General features: G+C 39.0%; 1 protein-coding gene across 1 annotated transcript in view; it reads right to left on the reverse strand.

The window, feature by feature from the left end:
• LOC139689446 (ras association domain-containing protein 1-like) overlaps positions 1-25,205 on the reverse strand; it is an 81,974-nt gene that overhangs the window by 20,802 nt on the left and 35,967 nt on the right. Inside the window, exons 6-8 of the mRNA XM_071586574.1 lie at positions 13,332-13,483; positions 9,982-10,143; positions 884-1,071 (exon numbers count right to left, since the gene is read on the reverse strand). Coding sequence (XP_071442675.1) covers positions 884-1,071; positions 9,982-10,143; positions 13,332-13,483 — 502 coding nt within the window. The remainder of the gene's footprint in view (positions 1-883; positions 1,072-9,981; positions 10,144-13,331; positions 13,484-25,205) is intronic.

Raw genomic sequence — 25,205 nt, forward strand, 5'->3', positions numbered from 1 at the left:
TCTGCCTAGACTACATTAAATTTAGGTTAAATTGGGGCTGCCATTGTGCGCTCTTTAGTTCTTTCATTTCCCCCATTTCTATTGAAGAACTCCTCTCCACGTCATAACCCACCAAACTAAAAACCCCGTTTACCCTCGAGGCAGCCACTCGACTCGTGGGCTACTTTCTCGCCTCACCAACATCCCCTTGAAGACGCGGGGATAGGACAAAATATTATCTGTCATTGGTTAGGCCTCATTTAGAATTGCTGCAATTTTAAATGCTGCTGCTTAATGGGATCCTCACGAAGTTGGATTAATTGCTGAATTTGAAGGCTTGCGGCGTAGAGTAGCTAGATTTGTAAAACATTGTTATGATAAACTTAGTAGCATTTCCAAAATATTAGAGCAGCTAGGCTGAGAATCACTCACGGAATGAAGGTTAACTTACAGATTGAAGCCCTTGCATAAATTGGAAGAAGTGAAATGTAAGTAATCGAGTCTGTAACAGTGCATTGTTGTGAGAACTGTTTCTCATACATCCCAAGTATGTGCATGATTGAGACTAAAGAAGATCACTATAAAAACCCAAGTGAGCAAGTACTTGAGCCAACTTATTTCTTTTTATTTTTGAATTCTAAAAATACTTTTCCATTAGTTCTAGGTTAAGTGTGTGCTTGAGACTCGCATCTTCTCTACTCCTCCCACTTATTTGTCCCCCATTAATGGCTACTGCCTTGAGAAGTATCAAAACCATACATCAATATTTAAATATAAAGACAAATTCAATAAAGCCTCCTAACTTATACATTAAAAAAAACATTATTTCAACGCTTAGGAGAGTACCATAAAATACAGATGTGCCCAGTACTATACTATATGAAAAACAGAATAAATACCATACCTTGTAATGTGTAGAGCTTTTACTGTATCCCGAGGTAAATAGAATGATGTTAAAGTCTTTTCCAAAGTCTCATCTTCCTTTAGGATATCATAGATGGATGGTGGTCGGGAGCCTGCCACAACACTGATGGGTCGGCTTAAATTTAAATGAACTCTTATGAAACCATGGAATGTTGTCCCATCTTCTTCCTAAATGATGTATTTAAAAGACAAATATCCTTTTTAAAATCCTCTTTTAAGTGAAAAAAAAATATAACATGGGGTTTTTATATAGTTTATAACACATTCGTTGAATTATGTCTTGTTTCACTAGTTTAGAACCAGTTTCACTCCATAGGTTTCAAAACCTAATGTAACCTGTATTCTGCTCCAAGGGACTTTGCTCCCAGAGCAATAAAAATTGTTATATATATATATATATATATATATATATATATATATATATATATATATATATATATATATATATATATATACTTCAGCATTAAATATTCAGAACACAAATAAATACCAATGTAACTAGTCTTGGAGAGTACAGTTGATGACTCCGATGTTTTCACAAATATTAATTTTTAATAACCTAAGTGAATATACTTAAGAACATAAGCCGTACATAATTTAAACTATTAAGATAAGGATAAACATATTAAAAAAAGGAAAACAAACAAAAGTATAGTTGAATTCTCCATTACATGAAAGTTCAATGAACACAAAATCATCACATATCAAAGCTTTAATCCAAAAATTTCAACCAAATAATCACCACAGTATTGCTGTAGGGGATTCCATTCCATAAACAGGTACCATTTAATAGTAAAGAGAGAGAAATAATTGTTCTCAAAGCAAATAAATAGGGAAACATTATTACCAAATCACTAATGAACAAACGAGATGCTAGATGTTTCACAATAGCCCATTTGTGTTGCATAGCTTCAGCTAAGAAGGCCATGATTACAAAATAAATGCCTAGATTCCCGGCAGTTCAGAATTGCCAGCAGCCCATTCTACATGGGCTACAGAAATGAAATACGACAAATCTTCACTAGGCTTTCCGCTTGGTCTAGCAAATACTACTACTTATCTTGGGAACATGGGAGGAAGTTCTCTCAGCTTATCACCACTCCTGAAATGGCCCCTCATTATCTACAGGAAAACCATTTTCTTATCACTTAAGAACAGGAAGCAAACTTTGAGAATAGGCTTCTGCATTCACACATTTGCTGTTGCACTGCTCAGCATATGATCAGTGCATAGATGTGCCATCAAGCAAGTGGATTTTTCATGATTGTTCCTTCAGAACATAGCACATCATGAGTCATATATAACTGAACTTTAAACTTGGAGAGAATTTTGCCTTTCAGAGAAATATTCTATCTCTTGCAACTACCTTTCTTTCTGCTCCATTTTAAAATTCAACGTGCAATTTGTTCATGCAACAAGTGTATGTAATATAAAATAGGGTAAATTTCATTCCTATGAGAAAATGAATTTGTACGATAATACAATATTCTTAAGAGTTGATTTTTTTGGATGGGAATGTAATAGTAATACAACTAACTATTCAACTAACTATTCCTGAAGGAGTGAAATGTAAGTAATCGAATCTGTAACTATGCATTTCTTATTGCAGTGAAAGTTGGATGCATGGTAAAAAAATTTTAGGAGCTAATTTACTGGATTATCTTATAGCTGTATAATAACAGAGTGGCATTTTAATTGGTACACCTCAATTGACAATGATGACTTTTAATAACAAGGAAAAGATTTAAAATTCAATAAAGGACAGGTTTATCTTAATAGATGGGTAGATTCAGGATGGGCCATAGTACGCCTTCATTCACTTCCTCAACCCCAAGGTTGAAACATCCTTAAAGATGGCCTTTGTTTACTTTGCTCTATGCTAACATGTAGTAATGAGCTGACCGATTAAAATTTTTGTTTATTGAATCCAGCTTTCCAGTATTTGTGCAGTGATTGCTTCAAATACTGTGATCAATTGATATACCCGGGCTTTTTCCTCGCTGATCAAAAATATTTATGATGGTTGGTCCCTATAACTATTTTCAGTGCTTTGCTTACGGTTGAATTTTTCCAAACATTACCATTCCATATTTTTCATTAATCTACCTCATTCGTACATGTAAATCACTTTTGGTGTCTTATGCCACCTTGATATGTCATAGTTGTCAGACACTAAGCAGTAACTTACGTAAAAAATGCAGGAGAAGAAACTGCAATCCGTAATGTATAAAAAAAACTGCCTAATTAAATATCCCAAGCTCTTTCATACACGTGGAGATGAGCAAGCAAATTATAACCTCCAATGATTTTTGAAAGAGGAATATTTAAACACTGAGAAGAGCACACTTGCCCCATCATTTCCTTTCCCACGTTCACCCTCCTCATCCCTCCAGCCCATTTCTTGCCCACCCACACTCCTCACCTCCCGATACGACAAGGTGGCGAACACCAGAGGACCAGGAATGCTACATGAGGGATAGGCAGGAAGCACACTTCCTCCTCCTCCTCACCTTCTCCTCGAGCCCATTCCCAACCACAGTGGCTGTATTGCGGTGGAAAAGAAGAGAGGCACAACAGATATAATCACTGGCTGCTGATGACAGCATTGCTATTATGCCTATTGAGACATGATCCCTCAACAATACTTGGGTGGAACTGGAACTTTCTCCATTTCATTGTTGCTGGGGAAGGTGTTGATAGGTGTCAGAAGTGGGATTTGATCGACCAATAACCCAAGGCCATTGTTATCATCAGAGTTTATCAAAATGAACTGGTTCCAAAATCATTTCATTCCCTACAAGATAATAAACCAAATCTAGTTCGGGGAATTTCTATTGAAATATTAACTACTTTCTTATAATTACCAGGGACAGGTTAAACTCCCAAATCATTCATTTCCAACAAAATAATACATCACAAAACCACTCGCAGTGATATTCATTATTCAAAGGCTAATTGATTATAAACAACACTTACCTATGGAAGCACCACTAAAATCTAATGAAGTTCAAGTGCCCTTAACCAAATTGTGTTGAGAAAAAAATAGCAAATCATCTGTTATATTCTTATATATTTTATAAACAACAAAATTTATATGAGTTCATATATTTTGATGGTTGATGGTAAAATTTAATCATGCAGGAGAATAGCATCGACCTTACATGTACATTGTATCATTACAACTGTAAATAACAAAAGGACATTACCACCACTAAGCTGAAGTTAAGCTCTCTTTTATTCAAGTAAAAAAACTTGATCAATTAATTATCATAATAATGGAAATAAAACAGATAAATGAAATGAATCAATCACGCATTCATTTCAATCGATTTTTTTCATTGATTCTTAAGATTCACTACCAACTTAATTTTAGGGAAAAATCAACAATAAATTTTACTTAAATAAGATTAACTCATATATAACTGGTGTCTCCTCACACCTTAAGGCTCTCGCGCATCATATGGAGTCATTGGCGATCAACAGTGCACAAGATTAGAAGGGGAGAATGGTCCACGTGGTTACATGCTCCAATATCACAGATAATCTGGATTTTGCCTAATCTAGGCAAACCCTTGGCCACATATAGTCTGGATTAGTGAGGGTTTACTTCATTAGGGTAGTCCTTGATAAACTACTGAGACTTGGTTTCTTCACTTAAAACAAATTTTACATCCACCGCTGGTGAATGCCTCATCAAACATCCATGGTCTCATCTTTCTTGGATGATCAGTTATATTGAAGAATTTCAGAGATAGAGATGTTTGTGCTTTCTTTCCAGTAATAATTGGCTTTCAGTTAATTGAAAGTTTTTCAACTCTCCAATTAGCTGGTGAAAAAATTCCAAAAATGGGCCTCATGCATGACAGCATATGATTCAAGATTTGATTTTGTGACTTATGACATGCACACTGAAAGAGAAAATTCCTTAGAAAATAATTAATTATTCGTCAATAGTTACAAACGCAGAAGCTTTGCACATAGTTCTATAATCCTCTGAAAAGATGTTTTTGACCCCAAGAATAGGTACTACTTTGTCATGTTGCTTTTGGAAGACTTTGATACAGGACTTCGGTATAATCATATCATCAAATCCAATAGTTGACGACAGAGAACAAAATCTATTGCAACTCAGAACAGCTAGGGCAAGATGTCCCTCATTCTCCTTCCACCAATCTTTCTTGTACTCACCTATTCCCCATTGTCATTCCGTAAACCATCCGACCAGAACATGCAGTTCCAGAAATTCTTGGATACTTGTAATAAACATGTTGACCCAAGCTTGGGATGCAGCACAAGGATTTTCCATATTCCACTTGCTGGCGAGGCTATGACACACTTGATTAATATATGTCACAACAACATTCAAAAGTTCATCACTCACTCCTGCCATTGCTATTGAGTGCATAATGTGTGAGGAAAGATCTGTAGGTCCATGCCTTTCCTCCAGGATTTCATGATGCTGGGTAGGAATGGTGAGCATGTTTCCAGGTAAGTCCATGAGTCATATGTCGTGTTTATCTTCTGGGCTGTCACTTACACAAAATTCATCTTCCGATTCCACCGTAATTTCTGGCTCTTCATCACTGCAAGAATTGCTTCACCACTACACTTCACTGCACACTTGTGAAGAGTGCATGACACACGTGACAAAATTGAGAGCATCACCCAGGACTTCTGTTGCCACCTGGCTGTACTATTTATGAACCATGAAGAAAGGGTCATTTGAGGAGGACGGTGGCATCATTGGGATGGAAAACAGCTAATTTTTTCATGGCATGATGAAACTGTGAAATACATGCAACACAAAAATTGGGTCAAATTGACCCTTACTCAATTTCTTCTTGTTTTTTACGAGGGGGGACCCAAAAGTAACGGGAATTGGGCTGCGGTGGGGAGCGAGAGTGGGGGAAGCCTTTGTTCCGCCGGTCGTACATCAGGCTACCGCCACCTCCATCAGTGTGCACAGCGCTGTTGCTGGGACTGGATCGGTCCGTCCGTGAGAGCTGTTTCAGGGAAACAACTTTTTTCATTTCGGTGAAAAACAAACGTGATGGTGGATTATCAAGAGCAACGCGCTGCAGTGAAATTTTGTTTCCTGTTGGGGAAACCAGCCACGGAAACTATTGTAATGCTCAAGACTGCTTATGGGGAAGCTGCCCTAAGCAAAACCAGAGTCTACGAGTGGTTTACTTGTTTTAAAAATGGTGAAATGTCAATTGAAGACGAACCCTGTTCAGGCAGCCCTTCAACATCAAGAACTGACGAAAACGTCGACAAAATCAATGCCTTCCTTCGCGAAGACCATTGCAGAACCATTGATCAACTCTGTGAGATGTCTGGAGTGTCATGGAGATCAAAAGAGTACATCTTTGGCACACAGGCGACTGGTTCTTCCATCATGACAACGCACCAGCTCATACCGGCCACTCCGTGATGAAGTTTTCGACAAAAAATGGGATGACATCGATTGTCCAGCCCCCCTACTCACCGGATTTACCTCCCTGTGACTTCTTTTTGTTCCTCAGACTCAAAAGGGACATGAAAGAAAAGTGCTTTGACACTGTGGAGGAGGTAAAACAAAAATTGCTAGAAGGCCTAAAGGACATCCCGATAAATGAATTTCAGAAATGTTTCAAACAATGGAAGCATTGTTTGGAGAAGTGCATTGTGGTCAATGGGGAATACTTTGAAGGTGAACAAAATTTGATGTAAATATATTAAGAACTAAAGAATCTATAACAACATTCCTGTTATTTTTGGGTCCCCCCTCGTATAAAATAATAAATGCGTTTCAACTTCAGTTTTTTCTCAAAATACTTCTGGACACCTGAGGGAGGAATACACGGTGTTTCACGCATGTGCATAAAGTATAATATATAAAACATTTTTAATTTTGAATCTACGGTTCATTTTGGCCCAATCTTAGCATTCCGAGGGTTAACCCTTTCACTGTGGCTCACTCTCCAGAAACCTACTCCTTACATACTACCTTGATCAAAAATTTCCTGGAATTTATTCAGAAAATTAAAAATACAAGTTTATTCATCTAAATCTATATTGTCCCCTTCAAAGTAATCCCCATCGACTGCAACACACTTATGCCAGCGCTTGATCCAATCCTCGAAACATTTTTTATATTCGGCTTTCGGTATGTCCATCAGTGCTTCCTGCGATTTTTCCATTACTTCCTCTCGGCTGCTAAAACGCGTTCCCCGTAATGGTTTTTTAACTCGATTGAACAGAAAGAAGTCACAGGGAGCCAAATCAGGTGAATTCGGTGGCTGTTGGATGGTATTTGTTGCATTTTTCGTCAAAAAATTACGAATAATGATAGCACTGTGCGACGGTGCGTTATCATGGTGCAAAATCCACGACTTTTCTGCCCACATTTCTGGTCTCTTTCGGCGAATTGCTTCACGCAAACGTCTCATAACGCCCAAATAATACTCTTTGTTTACTGTCTGGCCTTCTGGCAAAAATTCATGATGCACTACACCGTTGTAATCCATGAAAACCGTCAGCATTGCCTTCTTTTTTGACTGAAAACGACGTGGTTTTTTTGGTCTCGGCTCATTTGGTGAACGCCATTCACTTGCCTGATGTCTGGATTGCGTGTCGTACTCATAAACCCACGTCTCGTCTCCAGTAATGATCCTTTTGATGAATGTGGGATCGGATTCAGCCTCGCAAATCATGTCTTTTGCGACGTCAACACGGTCTCTTTTTTGCATGAAATTGAGGTCTTTTGGCACCAACTTTGCTGCTACACGACGGAAACCCAAATCATTAACCACAATGTCTTGGGCGGATCCATAGGCAATGTTCAAGTCCTCCGCTATTTCTCTGATGGTTAATTTGCGGTTATTGACCAACATTTCTTTTACTTTATCAATTTTTTCACCGACTTTCGATGTCGATGGTCTGCCACTGCGTTCATCATCTTCGATTGACTCACGACCACTTCTGAACCGCTCGTGCCACTGGTAAACGACCGTTTTTTTTTAGAGAATCGTTGCCGAAACACTTTTCCAACATTTCCAACGTCCGTGCGCCACTAAATCCGTTTTTTACGCAAAATGTAATACAAGTTCGTTGTTGCAAATTTAAATCCATTTCTGCAATTGTAAAAAATCGCCAACACACACAGAGATAGATGTACTCTTGGCTACGTAACTTTTGCAAATGTCAAGTTATGACACTAAGATTTAAAGGGAATATCAACAACAGATTTACCAATTTAACAAAAAAAACAGAACTCAAATCGGAACGATGGGAGCGCCACATGGTGGTTATTCCGGGAACTTTTTGATCAAGGTAGTATGGCAAAACGGCAGGGTAACTCATCTCTGTAACCTTCATTATTTCCTAAATAATAAAATAATTAAAAAAATAAAAATATGAAAATAATCTAGATTAAATGTTTATTTAATGGATAATTTTTATCAATTTACTCTGATGAACAGAATTTGAATAAAATTTCCAAGTATGATAGCGCACCACAGACGGGATGAAAAGGCAAAGAAAATGAACGACAGCCTACCATTCAAATATACTAGGTACATTCACAGCAGCAAATGGCAAAGAGTAATTTTTTCATATTTTCATCACAGCCCACTGTAGAGATTTAGGTTGAGTGAATTTTTTTTTTCTATAGTTACGTGGGTATAGAAAGAAAAACTTTTCTGATGGTTGGCATTTAGTGGTCAATGACACGCATGCCGGGGGCAACTAACATTGCGGCAAGAGGGGAAGGAATGGAAGTGGATGAGAGGGAAGGGTATTTTCCTCTTGCTGGGCACCAATGGAGAATCACAACAAACCACTGGACAGAGAAGAATTGTCACTCCACTGCAATTACTTTTCACTGATGAATCAATTTCCCAATTTTACACATTAAAAAATGAATGAACGATTGTAACAAGAAGTACAAACTTCACATTCACAAAAACTATTTTGCTGAATTTGCTGTATGTGCAAAACATATATTAAACATTTGATAGTTGATTCCTTTGTGTAACTTCACTGCTCTTGTTGTGCTTAATATTTAAATATTATAACCTCTTCTAGCAAAAAAACTAGAAAGTTTTGGTATGACAAATTTGACAATGCAAAAAAAACATGCAACTTAAAGCACCTCAGATTCTTACTCAATGTCTCATACTTACTCGCTCTATCTCCCTAAAGATTTTTAAGAAATTGAATGCAGAACAGTCTGACAAATTGAATTCAGCCATGATTTTGGTTTGTGATTGGTAGAACTAAGCACATTTTGTCTGATCAGAAAAAATTAAACTACTAGCTCCCATGTTTGATATAAATGCCCAGGAAATGGACATGCAGGTTTAAAAAATCTAACAGCCATTAAAGCTACTGAAAAATGGAAGTATATTAAAAATCTATTCACAGTGGCTAGTTCAGCAATGATCAAGTTACATAAGAAATTGTGACACAGTGCTCAAGATGTAGCATAATAAACTGCCACCGCTGAACCATTTAGGGAAAATTGCAGGAAATGATGAATGAATATTTACAGTTATCTCAAATCTATAATGCCAATTAGACAGGTCTGTCCAAGAGAGTTAACCAAAAAATAAATAAGCTCAAGGAGCATATCCAGGATTCCTGGATGAAAAAACAATAATGTTCTCTATATACCTCTGCAAGCTAATGCTATGGCAAAGCACAAGTTTAGGTGCATTGCTGAGGAAAGATTTCAACAACTTCAACTTGAGAGGAAGATAATACCTTATATACTTCACATGCATCTGGTAAATGCGCGGCTTACAGAAGTTATTAAAATAGACTTAGGAAACATCGAAGCTATGTTTTGGGAACTCTGAAGGATGAAATAAAAGCACTTTTATTTTCAAAATATATTAGGGTGATATAGGGATATATTATATCAATATCTAAGATTGCTCACTATATCAAATTCTCATTATTACTAATGGTGATTTAATATTCACTCATCAGCAAATTCCTATCACTTTTCAGGATATAACTGTCATCAATGGGAGAATTTTACATCATAGTCATGTCTGGGTTCATCTCAGATAGAATGATCAAGAGGGAACAAACCAACGTCATTCCAAGGCCTGGAGGGGCAGTCTTTGTGTAATCCTCCACAAGACATTTCAGCTCTCCCTTGGACTGCCACATCATATCATAACTCTTCTCTGGAGTTTGTTCTCCGCTGCTAAAGGATGACTGGCTGTAATCTTCCCCTTCTGACATATCAACCTGATGGGAAATAAAGCCACTGAATCATAGATGAATATAAATACAGCAAAAATTATTTAATGAATTTAATATCATTTACTCAAAGAAACAATGGTAAAAATTGCTTTTAAAGTCTTTACACTTCATTTTATACCAATCAATCAGAAATGTTTTTTGGTTAAAATTTTCAGTTCACTGAAACCTAAATATGAGGGTAATTCCCATAAAGGTCAGGTGAAATATATTGAGGTCTAATTCTTCAACAACGTGAAGTCAAACTGGTAAGACAACAGCATACAAAAATGCATCAAACAAAATGGCAACCATGTAGAAAAATCAAGAGAAATATTCAAGCTTTAAAATGATGTGTAAATTATTGAAAATAAACTATTCAATCTATTTTTTTTAAACTGGATAATGCAATTTTGGGTTTACCCTCACATCAACCATTGCAATTAATCATGGTAAAAATGAAATTGCCACAATTCATATTCTATTGAAATAATAATTCGGCAGTCAACTATTTTAAGGTAGATTTTGGATGGACACAGACTGTAAACAATTTTTAGCCTTGTCTGTAATGATAACACTTAACATGCCACACTGCCATAAACTATTCTTCAATTCAAACCTCTCTTCATTCTTTCCAAGATCCCTATCCTATTCTTTGCCCCTTTATTGCCTGCGTGATGTTCCCCCTGCTGTGGCAGTCTTCAGCATTCCATTGCCAGTCAACAAGCTCAGATTTCATCTTTCCTACCTCATTTGTATTTCTTTCAACAGTCTCCTTTCCTTCACCACCATGTCTGGCACCTCTTCCCCTGATTTCCAATCCATCCAATAGGTCATTGATTTTTACCAGCAGATCATCTGATATGTTCTTATTGTGTGTAAAGTAAAATAGTAAACTTTACACACAATAAGAACATATCAGATGATCTGCTGGTAAAAATCAATGACCTATCAATTGAGCGTGTGACAGAATGCAAATTTCTAGGTATTTCTCTATGTGCAAATATTTCTTGGGATACTCATGTAAAAGCCCTCCAACACAAGCTCAGTTCAACTTGCTACTTATTAAGACACCTGTATGAAACTACAAGTAAAACTGTACTACTCAATTTGTACTATGGGGAAATTTACTCAAATATAACCTACAGTATAATATTATGGGGATCAGCTGCTATTTCTCAAACCATCTTTAAAATGCAAAAGAAAGCTATTAGAATCATCGCCAGGAAACCTTACAATGCTCCATCAAGGCCTATTTTCCATGAATTAAATTTGCTACCACTCCCATGCATCTACATTATGTTTTTAATTCTATATATAAAAAATAACATCGGCAACTATTCTCTTAACTCTGCCTATCATCATCATTACACCAGAGGCAGGAATGACTTCCATTATGGGAATATAAGAACTAAAGCATTGAAATTAGGACCCAATGAAATGGGCATCAGATTATTTAACAAACTACCCAAAAGTATCAAGGATACACAGGGAACTGCCGTATTCAGGCATAAACTAAAAAGATATCTACAACGCAATATGTTTTACTCGGTTGATGAATATCTCAACAATATTCCCGACCAGTAAGTTCATACTTTTAGTTTCTAGCAATGGTAATGGTCTGATTCATGTTTGTGATCAATGATTTTTCTGAATTTGATATTGTATGTGCATGTTACAGCCGATGTTCATGGGTTTGTACCAAACACTTATGTAACTATGAGCATCTATTCTTTTATGTATCTTAACTGAGCCTGTGTCTTTGCTCCTCATTGACGTGCCTTATATCATGTACATACTTCACCCACCTGGTATTTTTGTATTGTGATCTCTGGGCAAATAAAAGGTAATAATAATAATAATAATAATAATAATAATAATAATCCATTTCACCATCTCTATCCCTCTGACACCCAAATCCATCAATCCATGCATGCCTATCATCTCACTCAATAACCAAGTTCCAGAGCTGCACATAAACATCCTCCATAACAATTAATTCACATGTCTTTCCTCAACATCCTCACTAGATGTCCCAGTCATCAACTCCATCCTTGTGAAAGCTTCTATGTCTAATGTAAATTTCATCTAATAGTCATACTTCTAAAACATCTTGGACCAAAGCATTGAAGAAATTGACTGTTTCATCCACTGTAATTTTTGCCTTGTATTTTGAAACTTAAATGACCTTTTCTCTTGAAAAACCTGATAACCTCTGTTTTGCTTACATTCTTCTCATCCCATTCCTAGAACACTGATTTCCTCATTTACTCAGCAATGCACACAAACCCTGGCCAACAGGAAAATTAAAGCGTAATCATCGGAAAACCTAAAGGAAAACCATGCATAACCCACCAAATTTCATTCCTTCCTCCATTTCTCCCCATACATCTTTTGCCATTTCCTTCATATATACATTAAAAAGAAGCATGGACGATAATGGAGTATCACTCCTATTCCTAACACTGCTCATCAGGACTCTTCAGCCAGTTTTCTATTCTCACTGTTATTTGATTTCAATTCCCTCAATGCCCTTCCTCTCACCATCTAGCACCGAGCATTAATTAATCCAAGTTTTCACCATGATTAACCCCTATCTCTGGGAGAACTCAATTGCATTCTCCCACGGTCATTCCTTGTTCCTAGACTGTGGTCCCCAACCTCACTAACACCTCTTCCTTCACCCACTGCCACGTTCCAATAAAATGTTTCCTTCCAGGGACACCCACAATTATTTCCTCCAGTTGATCACATACCCTGTCAACTTCTTCCTCCTACAATGATTGGTGGCAGGTAGACTTGAGAAATGATCAAAATCCTTGGATCAGCTTTAATTTCTGCTAATAATATTCTATCGCCCACCAGCTCAATGTTTACTACACTTCTTCTCACAAATTGTTCAAAACATAACAGCATTTATATCCAAAAAAATTACAGGAAAAGATCTGCTACAGGAAAAACCAAATACTGGAATACCTTAAATACATATAATCATAAGATAGATCATTACTACAGATTGATTTTCAGGCCATAAACCTTGCTTGTATTCAACGGAAATATTCCAAAATTTTATTTTGCACATTTAAATTCAATGGCAAAACAATTCAAAGCCATTAGCAACTCATTCTTCAAAGATAACAAGAAATTTAGACTTGATAAATCAAACAAGTAACTTAGTTACTTTGCATGCCACACACCTTGAAAGCTTCTGCCTCAGTGGTGTCATTGTCTGTATTGTTGCTCTGATCTGATGTCGACAGCTCCTCTGCTCCCGATGATCCAGCCTCAAACGCTCGACAGTCCAAGGTAACATAGTCACGGCACTGTGGGTGGCAAGTATAGTGGCAATCTGAAATAGAAATTGCAATGCATACATTTTTGTTATTTAATTACTGTATAATTACAGCAAACAGTAATTCATTGCAAAATCAATGAGAGCATGCCTTCAAATCGACTTGACCATGAGATTCCGCAAGATCTATTTTTCTTACTCATTTATAACTTTTGGATTGAAAATATATTTTTAAAGTCAAATCTTTTGGAATTTTCAACTGAGGACCAATCCAGACCAGAGAAATACATGATAAAAAACACAGGCCTTAAACGATTAGTTGCTGCCCCAGCCCTAAGATTATTAAACACATGCTCAGTGAAAGTAATTGGTGACATCCACAAATAAATTTTCACCAGTTTTTTGCTCACTTTTAATTGACCTGCATAAATAAATGGAGCCCGGTTTAGGATGCACATGCAATAGGGTAAGGAGAGCATGAACAGAAAATATAGGCGAGAGATAACAGTTGAAACCTACTAGCTATCCCGCCATGCTCTCTATTAAATCTTAATGCAATTAGATGACCATACAGATTGCCCCTCAACATCAAAGAGCTCTTGAATGTTGATACAGGTTGCATCATAAATAAAATTCTATTATTTTCAATTCAGAGCAAAGTGGAGTTCAGTTCAAGGGAGGATATGGGGTGATTACATCCAGATTACGTAAAATACTCCATACACACCAGACTAGAGCTTAGCTTCCCATAATACAGAGTGAAAACAAATAGGATTCAAATAATTAGGTGATATCTTCATTGCTAGGTGGCAAGTTTAATCAAAGTTGAGGAACTGTATTTGATTTTTGATTGAATCAATACCCAAAGGGTGGCTACGAAGAGTATCAAAGTCACCAACCTCCCTGGAATACCAATGTACCAGTCACCTTAATGTGAGTGATGATGACCTAGTCACATGTAATGGTCTCAAATGACAACTCCACAACAGTAAAGAATAAACCTTCATGGGATGCACTTTCTTTCCTAATAACTTTCCTTAAACTTCTAACCTATATAATGAATTTTATCATGGCATAATTAAATTGAGTAGAGGTTTTAAACTGTTAATACTCAATGGCATCTTGGAATACTGTGTAATTCTTAAAATTCAAAATAAATTTGACATATTTTTCTTTCCACTATGATTAAGCACAAAATAATACATTACTGTTTGAAGGTGAGAAAACCACCACAGAGTCAAAAAAAGGTCTCTCTTGAGCATATCTCCACAGTGCATGCACAACATAAACCCATACACACACCACAACAGATATATTAATGTTCCTTTATTATGTAAGAAAGGAAAGGAAAAGTTCCACAATATCAATGACCTGTTGAAGTGTGCCCGTCAAATGAGAAAATCACAACATTAACACACAAGCCCCAAGAGTCAAATTGATGTTCTGTACTGCACTATTCTTTCGGTGTTTCTGAAAATATTTTATTTTATTTTCTTAAGTTTCAATATGCTGTGTTAATGAACTTGAGATACAAGGTGTGTTCAAAAAAATGACAGGACGGATTTTATAACTTGTTTATTTTGACAATAGTATATTTTGAAAATCAAAAATAGTAGGGTGGCTGCAGGATCACGGAAGTTCCGGTTCTGGGGAAAAACTCAGTCAAGATCAGTGCCGTATGAACCACCGGCGCCTTATCATGGTGGAAACGCCATGCATTTTTTTCACATGTCCGGCCTCTTTTGGCTCACTTCGACCCTCAGCCTCTTCATTACCTTTAACTAGGCCTCGGTGGCGGTGCGGTAACGTCCTCGCCTACCAACCCAAAGGTCGCGGGTTCGATTCCCGCCTAGGTGAATTACCTTCCATCTAGGGCTTGGTTGTATGTGATTGTCTTCAATATAATGTCTGTAATGTAAGGGTTAGGTGGAAGAAGGGACTATTAGTCTCAACCTCGCCCAATTAAGCCGATAAATAAATAAACTAGAAATTTTTGTTGATGGTTTGACATTGATATATTCTCAATGAATCAGCCCTTGCCAATCGAAGAAACACACCAGCATGACCGTCACATTGGACCAGGACATGCGAGCTTTCTTTGATCTTGGAGAATGAGGACATTTCCACTGAGAAGACTGGGCCTTGGTCTCAAATTATAGCTGTAAACCCAGGTTTTGTCACCGGTTACGTTGGTTTTAAGAAACTCTGGGTCGGCATTTGCTTGATCCAAGAGTTCCTGACAAATTTCCACACGTTTTTGTCTCTGTTAATCAGTCAGCACCCGCGGGACGAATTTTGATGCGACGCGCGTCATTCCCATAATGTCTGTCAAAATTGTCTGTTAACCGTCAGGCTATCTCCCAAACGGTTAAACGGCGATTTGCCTACCCCAAACCCTTCACCAATTTAACATGGTTGGGGTCTGTCGAAGTGTAATACCGCCCCGTTCGCGAATCTTCATCTGTCGAGGTTCTGCCTGATTTAAAACGACTGTACCACTCAAAACATTGGCTTCGACTCAAAGCTTCATTAACAAAGGCTTGCTGAATCATTCCAAAGGTCTCCGTAGCACTTTTGCCAAGTTTGAAACAAAATTTCACGCGCACACGCTGTTCCTCTAGCTCCTTCATTGCTGCCGTTGCACGCGGCGAAGAACAGGTTAAGACACGTGCCGCTGCTGCTGCGTAACGACGACGTTAACAAATACAACACCTCTCGTTTTGATCGTCAGATGTGTCGCTAAATGGGGCACTGTGTCTCGTTTCGATCCGTTACATGGTTTGCGCAGAATAAAATCAGTCCGGTCTTTTTCTGACCACACCTTGTAAACAACGCACAACTACATATTATTGCACATCCTAGGAATTGACAGCCCGATACCAATGAATGGAATGTGATTGGAACCTGCAATTTTCAGGACATTACACACTACACGAGGAAAGCTGATAAGAAAATGAACAACAGTTGTCTGTGTGATTCTGGGTGCATGGCCACTATATTTGCCCTTTTCAAATTTTACAATTCACAGTCACGCATTACATGCAATTCAAAGGTAAATTTCCCGAATGGTTAATTTTCATTTTTGTCAGTGATTTTTTATATACTTAGGATAATTATTTCTGAGTTTAGAGGCCGGAGTTGCATCATGCCATACACGTTTTCATCCCCAGCTCACGTATTTGATAACTACTCTATTCGCACCAAAACACCCTTCGCAAAGACGGAAGAAAAGTTTTATCCCTTTCAATAGCTAGTAAACTAGTGATAAAGTATGGGTTTTTCGCAGGCCTACCCTCGCACCTTCAACAGAACCAACCAGGCAAGTGTTGGTCTCGACAAGAGTAGGACTGGCGCGTATTCGAGGGTGTAAGAAGATGCCTAAACGGCAGGACGCCGCCGCTCAACACCTACCATCGAGGACGCATGCCACTCGGAAACAGCGGTCCAGGGGGCAGTAGGCCAGGTACAGGCAAGTGGCAGCAGCGGGGGAGGCCCCCTCGGGGCCCGCAGGCTCCATCGCCGCGGTTCGCGTGGAGATCGGCCGGCGGCGGAAACCGGACACAGGAGTGCGCCGAGAGGGAACGGACTTTCTTCGCTCGCAGCCGCCTCCCCTACCCCCCTCACCTTCGCCGAAGCGGCCGCTCGCGACGGCCCAACTAAAATAGGCAGGCCCCGTTTGGCGATGAGGGGAATTTGGCCGTGGATCCAGGAACACCCAGTTCCGATTCCTGCTCGGAAGTTAAGCCCCTCGCATTATACCCACATTTATCGCGAGAATGAATGCTGCCTCGGGACGAACGGCCTCCGCGAGATGCCGCGCCCTAAGCGACCCAATTACGCTTTTTTAGAAATTGAATGCTGTTTTCCAAAATGTCGCATGATCATTTCCTGACGGGGGCTTTTTCTTTACAATTCCAGTATTTCATCTGAAGTGAAGTAAATTTCTTAAAGCATGCTGTAATTTCGTCCCTAGCATGCACCAATCTAAACAGCAGTAATTCACAGAAAAACTTAAACGCTCAAGGTGTCCGAGTTAAGTCACCGCTGAGGAAAACTTTTGGCAGGACAGCCACATGGGGGCATGTATCTTGGCAGGTGGAGCACGCGTGGTATGGTGTGTACTTTGAGGGGGACGTCAAAGCATCATTGCCATCTTCCTTCAATTCGCCGTGCCCTCGAGGCCCGGGTAAACATTTTGGCGGGACATATGATAGGCCGAGGAAGTGCAGGATGACAAGTTAAGGTTGGTCGCCGAGGGTAACCGCTCAGCAAACGAAACAATGGTTTGCACACAGTCGAACAGTGAATTCTTGTCGAGAACAAAGGAGACTGAATTATTGAGCTAACATCTCGGATGAGTTATATTTAAAACAAGAATATACTTTTATTTTTATTATCAGTAACTATAACAGTAATAAAATTTTTCGTAGCTAAAAAATATGTTTACCTTCAATAAAATGCAAGACTATATTTATATATCATTATTTTTAAAGTCTGCGGACTCTCAAAAAGGAGTGCAATTACGGTAGACACTCGAACCTTTAGTAAACTTATTTTCCATAGCATATATCTGCACAATAAACACCTTTTTTCAAAAATACTCTTGTATTGGTTTCGGGATAATCTGGCGACAGAATTGCAGTCACAGCACCTAGATGGACTGTGTGTAGGCGGAGATAGTGTGTATATGGAACCCTAACTGTATCGACCTGAAATTATTTGAATTTCACTGATTGGTTGTGAAAGGCATGCCTATCCCTAATGACGCCCCAAAAATTTTGGATATCTTCAATGCACTTGCTTCGGAGGTCTTCTCCTGAGATGCAAAATACGCAATACTCGCCGATTACCTATTTCATTACCGGAAAATGATGAAGTGCCTTTAGCATACTGTCTAAGGGACTAATATATACTTATGTTATGAAATCAAAAATAGACCTACTTATACAACACACCGAATCAACAGGAAATTTAACCTCCAATTTTGCCGATGTACTCAAAGAATTCATAGATACAACGGCAAGGTTGTTCCCCAAAGGCTCGCCCAAAGTTGCACAAAAAAGTATTTCTTACCATCTAAAATTAGTATGCATGAATGAGAATGAGTATAATTGGACAACCCGAATATGCAATAATAGAGAATTTATTAGCGGAACTAATAAATATCATATTTGCAATTTTAATACAGACAGGCATGAGGAAAGCTCAACCGCCCTTAGGCTTCAGTGGAGAGTATTTTGGGAGTTCTTCGTGAAAAAACATTCGGACATTTTAACTCACGGCGTTGGAGAATTTAAGATGTGTTAAAAATAACTCCAGGGGAACGAAGCACTTCTGTGGTACTAGCGTGTTCCATAGCCATTGCCTGGGTATGAAATTGGGCAAAAACGTACCCGCAGGTGATTTCTGTTGAACGAGTATTGCGTTAAAGTCATGCCATCACTGCCACTTCAAACATGGGAGTAAAAATCGCGCCATGGGAGAGACGTCGACGAAAAGGTGATGACACCTGACAATAACCACTGCCAGCGTTATGCATTAGAGGCCACATTTTTCCCGGATACTGGATAAAATCCCTTCACTTGGAATTGAAATTTTCATCGTGGTAACACATATCAATGTCGATGAAATCCTCTATCAATAATTTACGAAACACGACATCAAAAAATCTAAAACAATTCGTGTAGTTGGAATAATTGAAATTTCATGGCCTCGGAGAGCATCCTCACACGTGGAAATGCGTGCGGACGAGGCGTGTCGCAAATTAGCCGGCGAAGCGAAGGCAGCATCCAGAGAAGTTATTTTGGAATGGCGAGTAAGGAACTTGTCCACCTTAAGGTTTCTCCCCACCCCAAGAGGCAGGTTCACTATTTCCTCCTACATCAAGCCCAATCCCAAATCCCCCCTCGGCCTCCGCGGCCCTGATCACCGCCGCTAACCTTCCATCAAACACCTCAATACGCCCTCACACAGAGACTCCGGCCAGGGGAGCGAAACATCTCGGGGACCTCTGCCGACACCGGGTCACTGAGGACGTAGTTGTACTTATTTTGTGTGCCAGGCTGGTTGAACAAAAGTTTCTGTTTACACATCAACACAAGTACTAGCATTGAAGTGAGGAATACTTGATAATTCAAACTTGGATGACACTTGTCGTAACGATATTGATTGATTGAAATATTAGCTGTTGATAAGACTTCCGCGGCGTGTATATTGCGAAAACTGCACCCTACCCGTTTCTACACGCTCGCTGTTTCCGTGCTCGACAAAACAGAAACAATGAACGTGGTGAAACCAGAGAGAATGCAGCCTTGGCACTCCTAAGAGACTACTACGAACTGGGGGGTTGGAATAGTCACTCCACCAGATGGAGTTTCGTTCCGCCCGACATTGAAACTCCGCCTATTGCGATTGCGGGTCAGGGCTATGAGTCTCACCTGCGGTAGGTGTGATCATTTTAGGAATCGGTGTTTCATCAGTAACCAGAAATTTCGTATAAATGAAAATGTCGCATTCAGATGGCCCAGAAATGACATTAGCCAATCGTGAGCCTTCAAATAGCAGACGGAATGGTACGCGGGGACTTCTAGAAATAGAAATAAAGGAGTGTATATTTTTCTTTCATTCGGTAAAAACGATTGACATGGCACCGAATACCAAATTAACATGGGCCAAATTTTTAATTAATGGACTCAGCGCAGGAGAGAGAAAATCGAGTTGGCTTCTCAGAAGAGAAAATATGGTCAAATTCATTTTCAGACGAAACAAACTATAACCTGGCGGCATTTAAGTTAAAGTTTCTCAACTGCTGCAGTCCGCTCAAGACCGAGGATCTATCAAAAACAATGAAAAGATGGTTCCTGACAGATTACTACACATAGTGCCCATGTGATTCGTTTATCAATCCATCGCCAAATTCCGTTTCAATATGACAGGACGACGGGAAAAATAATCGTAAATGTTTTCATCAACAGTGAAAGCATAAATTGCGAGTTTAATGTTTTATCTGAGCGAATGTATTTGTACAGTGCATTAGCTTTTTTAAAGTTAATTTTATCTACAAAAAGTCACACAAATTTTGAAAAAGAGATATAATAAATGTACAAGAAGTAAAACAGAAGATATTAAAATGAACACAAAAAGGGACCTAAAACATTTGGAAATACAAGGCAGAATAAAACAAAAGACAGGCAAAAATACAAAACAGACAGTATGCAGTAAAAAGAGAAAAAATACACTATAAAAATACAAAGATATACAGGAAATTATGTCCAAGAAAAACACTAAAAAACCATACTCGCAAAGCAGACAAACATTTACAATACGAAAAAAATTTGAGGAAGAAACTTGGAGAAGTAATAACAGGAGAAGAGGAATTTGCATTGAGATGGAAAGAATTGTATAAGGAGGAATATTATCAAGGATAATTAAATTTGATACACTGGAAAAAAGAGCAAACAGTCTAAGATGAAAAAAATTAGACAAATTGGAACCATAACAGATGAAGTTCATCTACATCGATTATTAGCGAAATGGCCAATATTGTGCGTCGTTATTGCCTTGTTTGAGCGAGAAAATCAAGAAAATAATTTAACATTTAGAAATCAAGACAATGCACGGCTGCATACCTGCGAATTTTCGATGACGGACATTATGGAATTAAATTTCTTATTATTGCAACACCCACAGTTTTCACAATTTTGGCCCCCAGTGTCCTTTTCTTATTTACAAACTTGAAAAAATGCATCGGCGGAAAACGATCCACGTCGAATGAGGAGGTCATCGCCAACACAGATGCCTACATGTATTTTGAGGAACTTTCGAAATACTCCTTTACGGTTATCTTACAAAAATTGAACGCTGAAAAATATTAACTAGATAGTTTTTCCTTTTTCAAGATAGACATTGAAAATTATCCCACGCGCATCTCAAAAAACCGACGCCATGACCTTGCCTGCAGATGAAACGGCATTCGCCTTCTTTGGATGCGGTTCTCCCTCTTGAATCCATCGCTTAGACTGTTCTTTTGTCTCCGGTGTGAAGTAATGGGCCAATGTTTCATCCATGGCTATGAAACGGCGCAAAAATTCTGTTTTTTTTGCAGTGAAAGTTCGCTAAACACTCAATTGAAACATGTTCACGACACTGGTTTTGTTCAAGGGTGAGGCACACATCTTTCTCATGTCCAAATTTTCAGTTAATATGCTACGTACCGCACTTTTTGAAATGCCTACTGACTGCTAGCTCGCGCACTTTCAGTCGACGATCATCCAGTATCACTTCGTGGATTTTCTTCACCGTTTCTGGAGTCGTCACCTCATTTGGTCGACCAATGCGATGCTCGTCTTGACAGCTCCTACGGCCTCGGTTAAACCCAGCTACCCAATATTTTACTCTTGTAAACGAAGGAGCAGACTCACCCAGAGTAGACTCCGGTTCAGATTTTATACTTGTTGGGCTGAGGCCTTTCTAATAAAAGTAATGTATCACATAACGATGACCAATTTTCTCCAATTTCACCAATTCACTGAAAACATTCACTATTGATGGCTGCCAAACCAATACTAAACAACGTAGCGTCATCAAACTTGAAATATTTGCTTTATAGATTGCAAACTTTCTAATACAGTGATTTTTCAAACAACTACCGCCATCTCTAAGTCAGGCCGGGTACTTCTGGGCTTTTTCATATATTACTAGTCGAAGTAAAAGCAGAACCGACGAACTTTCTCATTGTACAGGGCAACAATGCCACCAAGCAATCATAAATAGGGGGAGGTCGATTGGGTATACGATCAGTTAGAGGATATAACACACAGGAAGGGTGAAATCGGTGCGCTGTACAACAAAGTTAAATCTTTATCGGGAAGTAAGAAAGGGAGATCAACGATAGCTGTTAGAGATAAGGCGGGTAAGGTAATAGTTGACGCAGGAATGATCCAAGAGAGATGGAAAGAACATATAGAAGAACTGTATAGTAAATAACTTTGACGAACAAAGTTAGACATAGAAAAGGAACATGACGTAGAGGAAGATAGCTTAGGTCCAGGCATACTAGACAATGAGATAGAAAGGGCATGAAGGGAGATGAAACTAAATAAGGCCGTGGGGGTGGATAACATTCCCGCGGAACTTTTAAAATGCTTAGGAAAATGTGGGAGGAAGAGGCTATATGGGCTGATCCGTAGTATTTCTGAGGAATGAATATGGCCGGAAGACTTTGTGAGATCAGTGTTAGTTCCTATTCCGAAAAAGGTAAAGCTACATCATGTGAAGAATACAGAACAATAAGTTTCATTTTACACGCAGCTAAAGTGGTTCTCAGGATCATCATCTAGAAGATGGTAAGCCTGCCAAATGATTATTTAGGGGATGATCAGGTTGGGTTCAGGAAGGGAAGGGGCACGCGTGATGCCATTGCAGTAAACAGAGCACTAATAGAAAGGAAAATAGAATAAAATCAGGATGTACTGTTTCGTAGATTTCGAGAAAGCGTTTGATAGAGTGAATTGGGGAACACTAATGAGTATATTGCAGAAAATGGGAATAGATTTGAGGGACAGGAGGCTAATGCGCAACCTGTACATGTCTCAGACTGCTCAGGTGCGAGTGGGGAACGGGGAGTCCGGTTGGGCAGTGTTAGGAAGAGGTGTAAGGCAGGGTGGCCCATTATCACCGTTGCTGTTCAACCTGTATGTAGAGGAAATGATTAAAGAGGCATGGGAAGAACTGGAGGTAGGAATGAAAGTCGGCGGGGAATCAATAAAATCCGTTAGGTCTGCTGATGACCAAGCATTAGTTTGTCAACCAGCTAAGGGGTTGCAAACATTGCTGAGTGCATTGGAAATTCAGCGCGATATATATGGGATGAGAATAAATGCAAATAAAACCAAGATTATGCGGTTTTCCACAATGAGAAAAGCTAAGTTAAACGCTAAAATAGGAGGGCAAAAACTAGAGCGGGGGAACAAAAATGTGGATGTGCTAAATATGGTGGTGGAAGTGAGGGCATTAATAGACGAAATCATATGGAGACAGGAAAAATGGGATCAAAGCATATTACTTGGCAATGGGATGTTGAACACTGAAGGAGGAAAGCATGTTGAACAAACGAGAGCGGGGCAGGAATAGGATGGAGATTTTGTATGGGACTGAGGGAGGAGGTACACGGCGATTAAGAGGGATTTGATGTGGAGTAGGATGCTGGGTTGAGTGAGGAGAAATAAGAGAATTATTTGGTTGTAAGGTCCATTCAAAACCTATCATAAATGTTAGGTGACATATATTAATAATCATGACTGGTGACAGTGCCATGACACCTTTTTGCGTTTTTTATTGCCAGCTATCCTATCAGGAAATGCAAATACATAAACGACTATTGATGAATGTTCATTCCAGCCGTCAATTGGAAATCGCCCTGACACTGCCACGAACCATTACTTACTCTACGCTTAGCAGTTATAAAATAGAATAGTACACGAGTTTAAAATCATTTCATTAATCGGGATTGTATAACTACAATAGCATTAATAGCATCATTCCTAATTTGGAGTATTTATCCCCCGCCGTATGCTCACTCAACAAATGAAGTACCTAACGAATACTGCAAGAACGTAGTGCAGCGGCGATACGTGGGCAGTTGCACGCTGATGTGATGCCCGATTGCTCCCCTTCCTGCAGAATGCACAGCACATTGGAAGCCAGGGCACTATTTTAAATACTTTAAAATACTTTAATACACTTTACACAAGGTACAAATAATGGCGTACAATGAAAATTTGTAATCACACAAATATTTGAAAACTTGCTCCAAATATCAAACTTTCACACAAAAACCTACGGTGGGTCGTAATGTATTGATTCTCCCTCTCCTTTATGACGATCTCGTAGATAAGATCATGTCCGTTGATAAGCCTCGAGCAGTTTTATATACACAACTATGTCAACGAGTTCTATAGATTTTTCAGAAGCATTCGGTTTGTAAGTAGGGCAAAACAAAGTACACTGACACAATTTTTTGAATAAACGAAAATTCCAAGAATGCCTCATACAATTATCGCAAATTTTTCTGGCACAATTATTTTAACCTTATGGTAGTCCAGGGGGTGGAGCGTTGGACTACTGACCGTAGGGCCCGGGTTCGATTCCCGGGCAAGCTTCTCTGGGCATCTGCAGCTCCCCCAAGTTGTGTGATTTTTCGGGAACCAGCGGAGGGAAATGAACTGGCCCACCTACCCTGATGTACGCCGTCGGGCCTAATACTCGGTGAACTCTACCATTATCTATCAAACCAACCTTCGAGTTGATGACTGTGTTCATGGTTATGTGTAAATCAAGCGCCCTTGTGACAACTGCGCTTATTAATACATGTACATATTTAGCAAGAGGCTCAACTAATTCCGGGGACAGGTTGTTTTAATCATAGAGACTGATAAAGAACAACGCTTCAGTACGACCGTGAGTTCAAGATAAGGCACTAATAACTAGCACATCCTGGGATTACATATTTTCACAAGAAATCTAAAAGAAAATATATGATAGGGTTAATGTTTTACATACACACACGTATCAAGAGAGTTGTTGTCCTTCAAAATAAGGAGACAGATGAGGCTAGTTGTAAATTTTACGCATTGGTCCTTCAAGGTAGGGAAGCGGCGAGAAGCACGGGTAGGTTTGGTTGCGTCAGGAGGAAAAAATGGGACCAGCTGTCACTAGATACCGCAACTCGTACATCAGCAGACAAAAGTAGCTTTCCGAGTTCAGTTTACGCCTTATCATC

Source organism: Hetaerina americana, unplaced genomic scaffold, assembly GCF_022747635.1.
Source record: "Hetaerina americana unplaced genomic scaffold, ioHetAmer1.1.p SCAF_23, whole genome shotgun sequence".
Taxonomy (NCBI): Eukaryota; Metazoa; Arthropoda; class Insecta; order Odonata; family Calopterygidae; genus Hetaerina; species Hetaerina americana.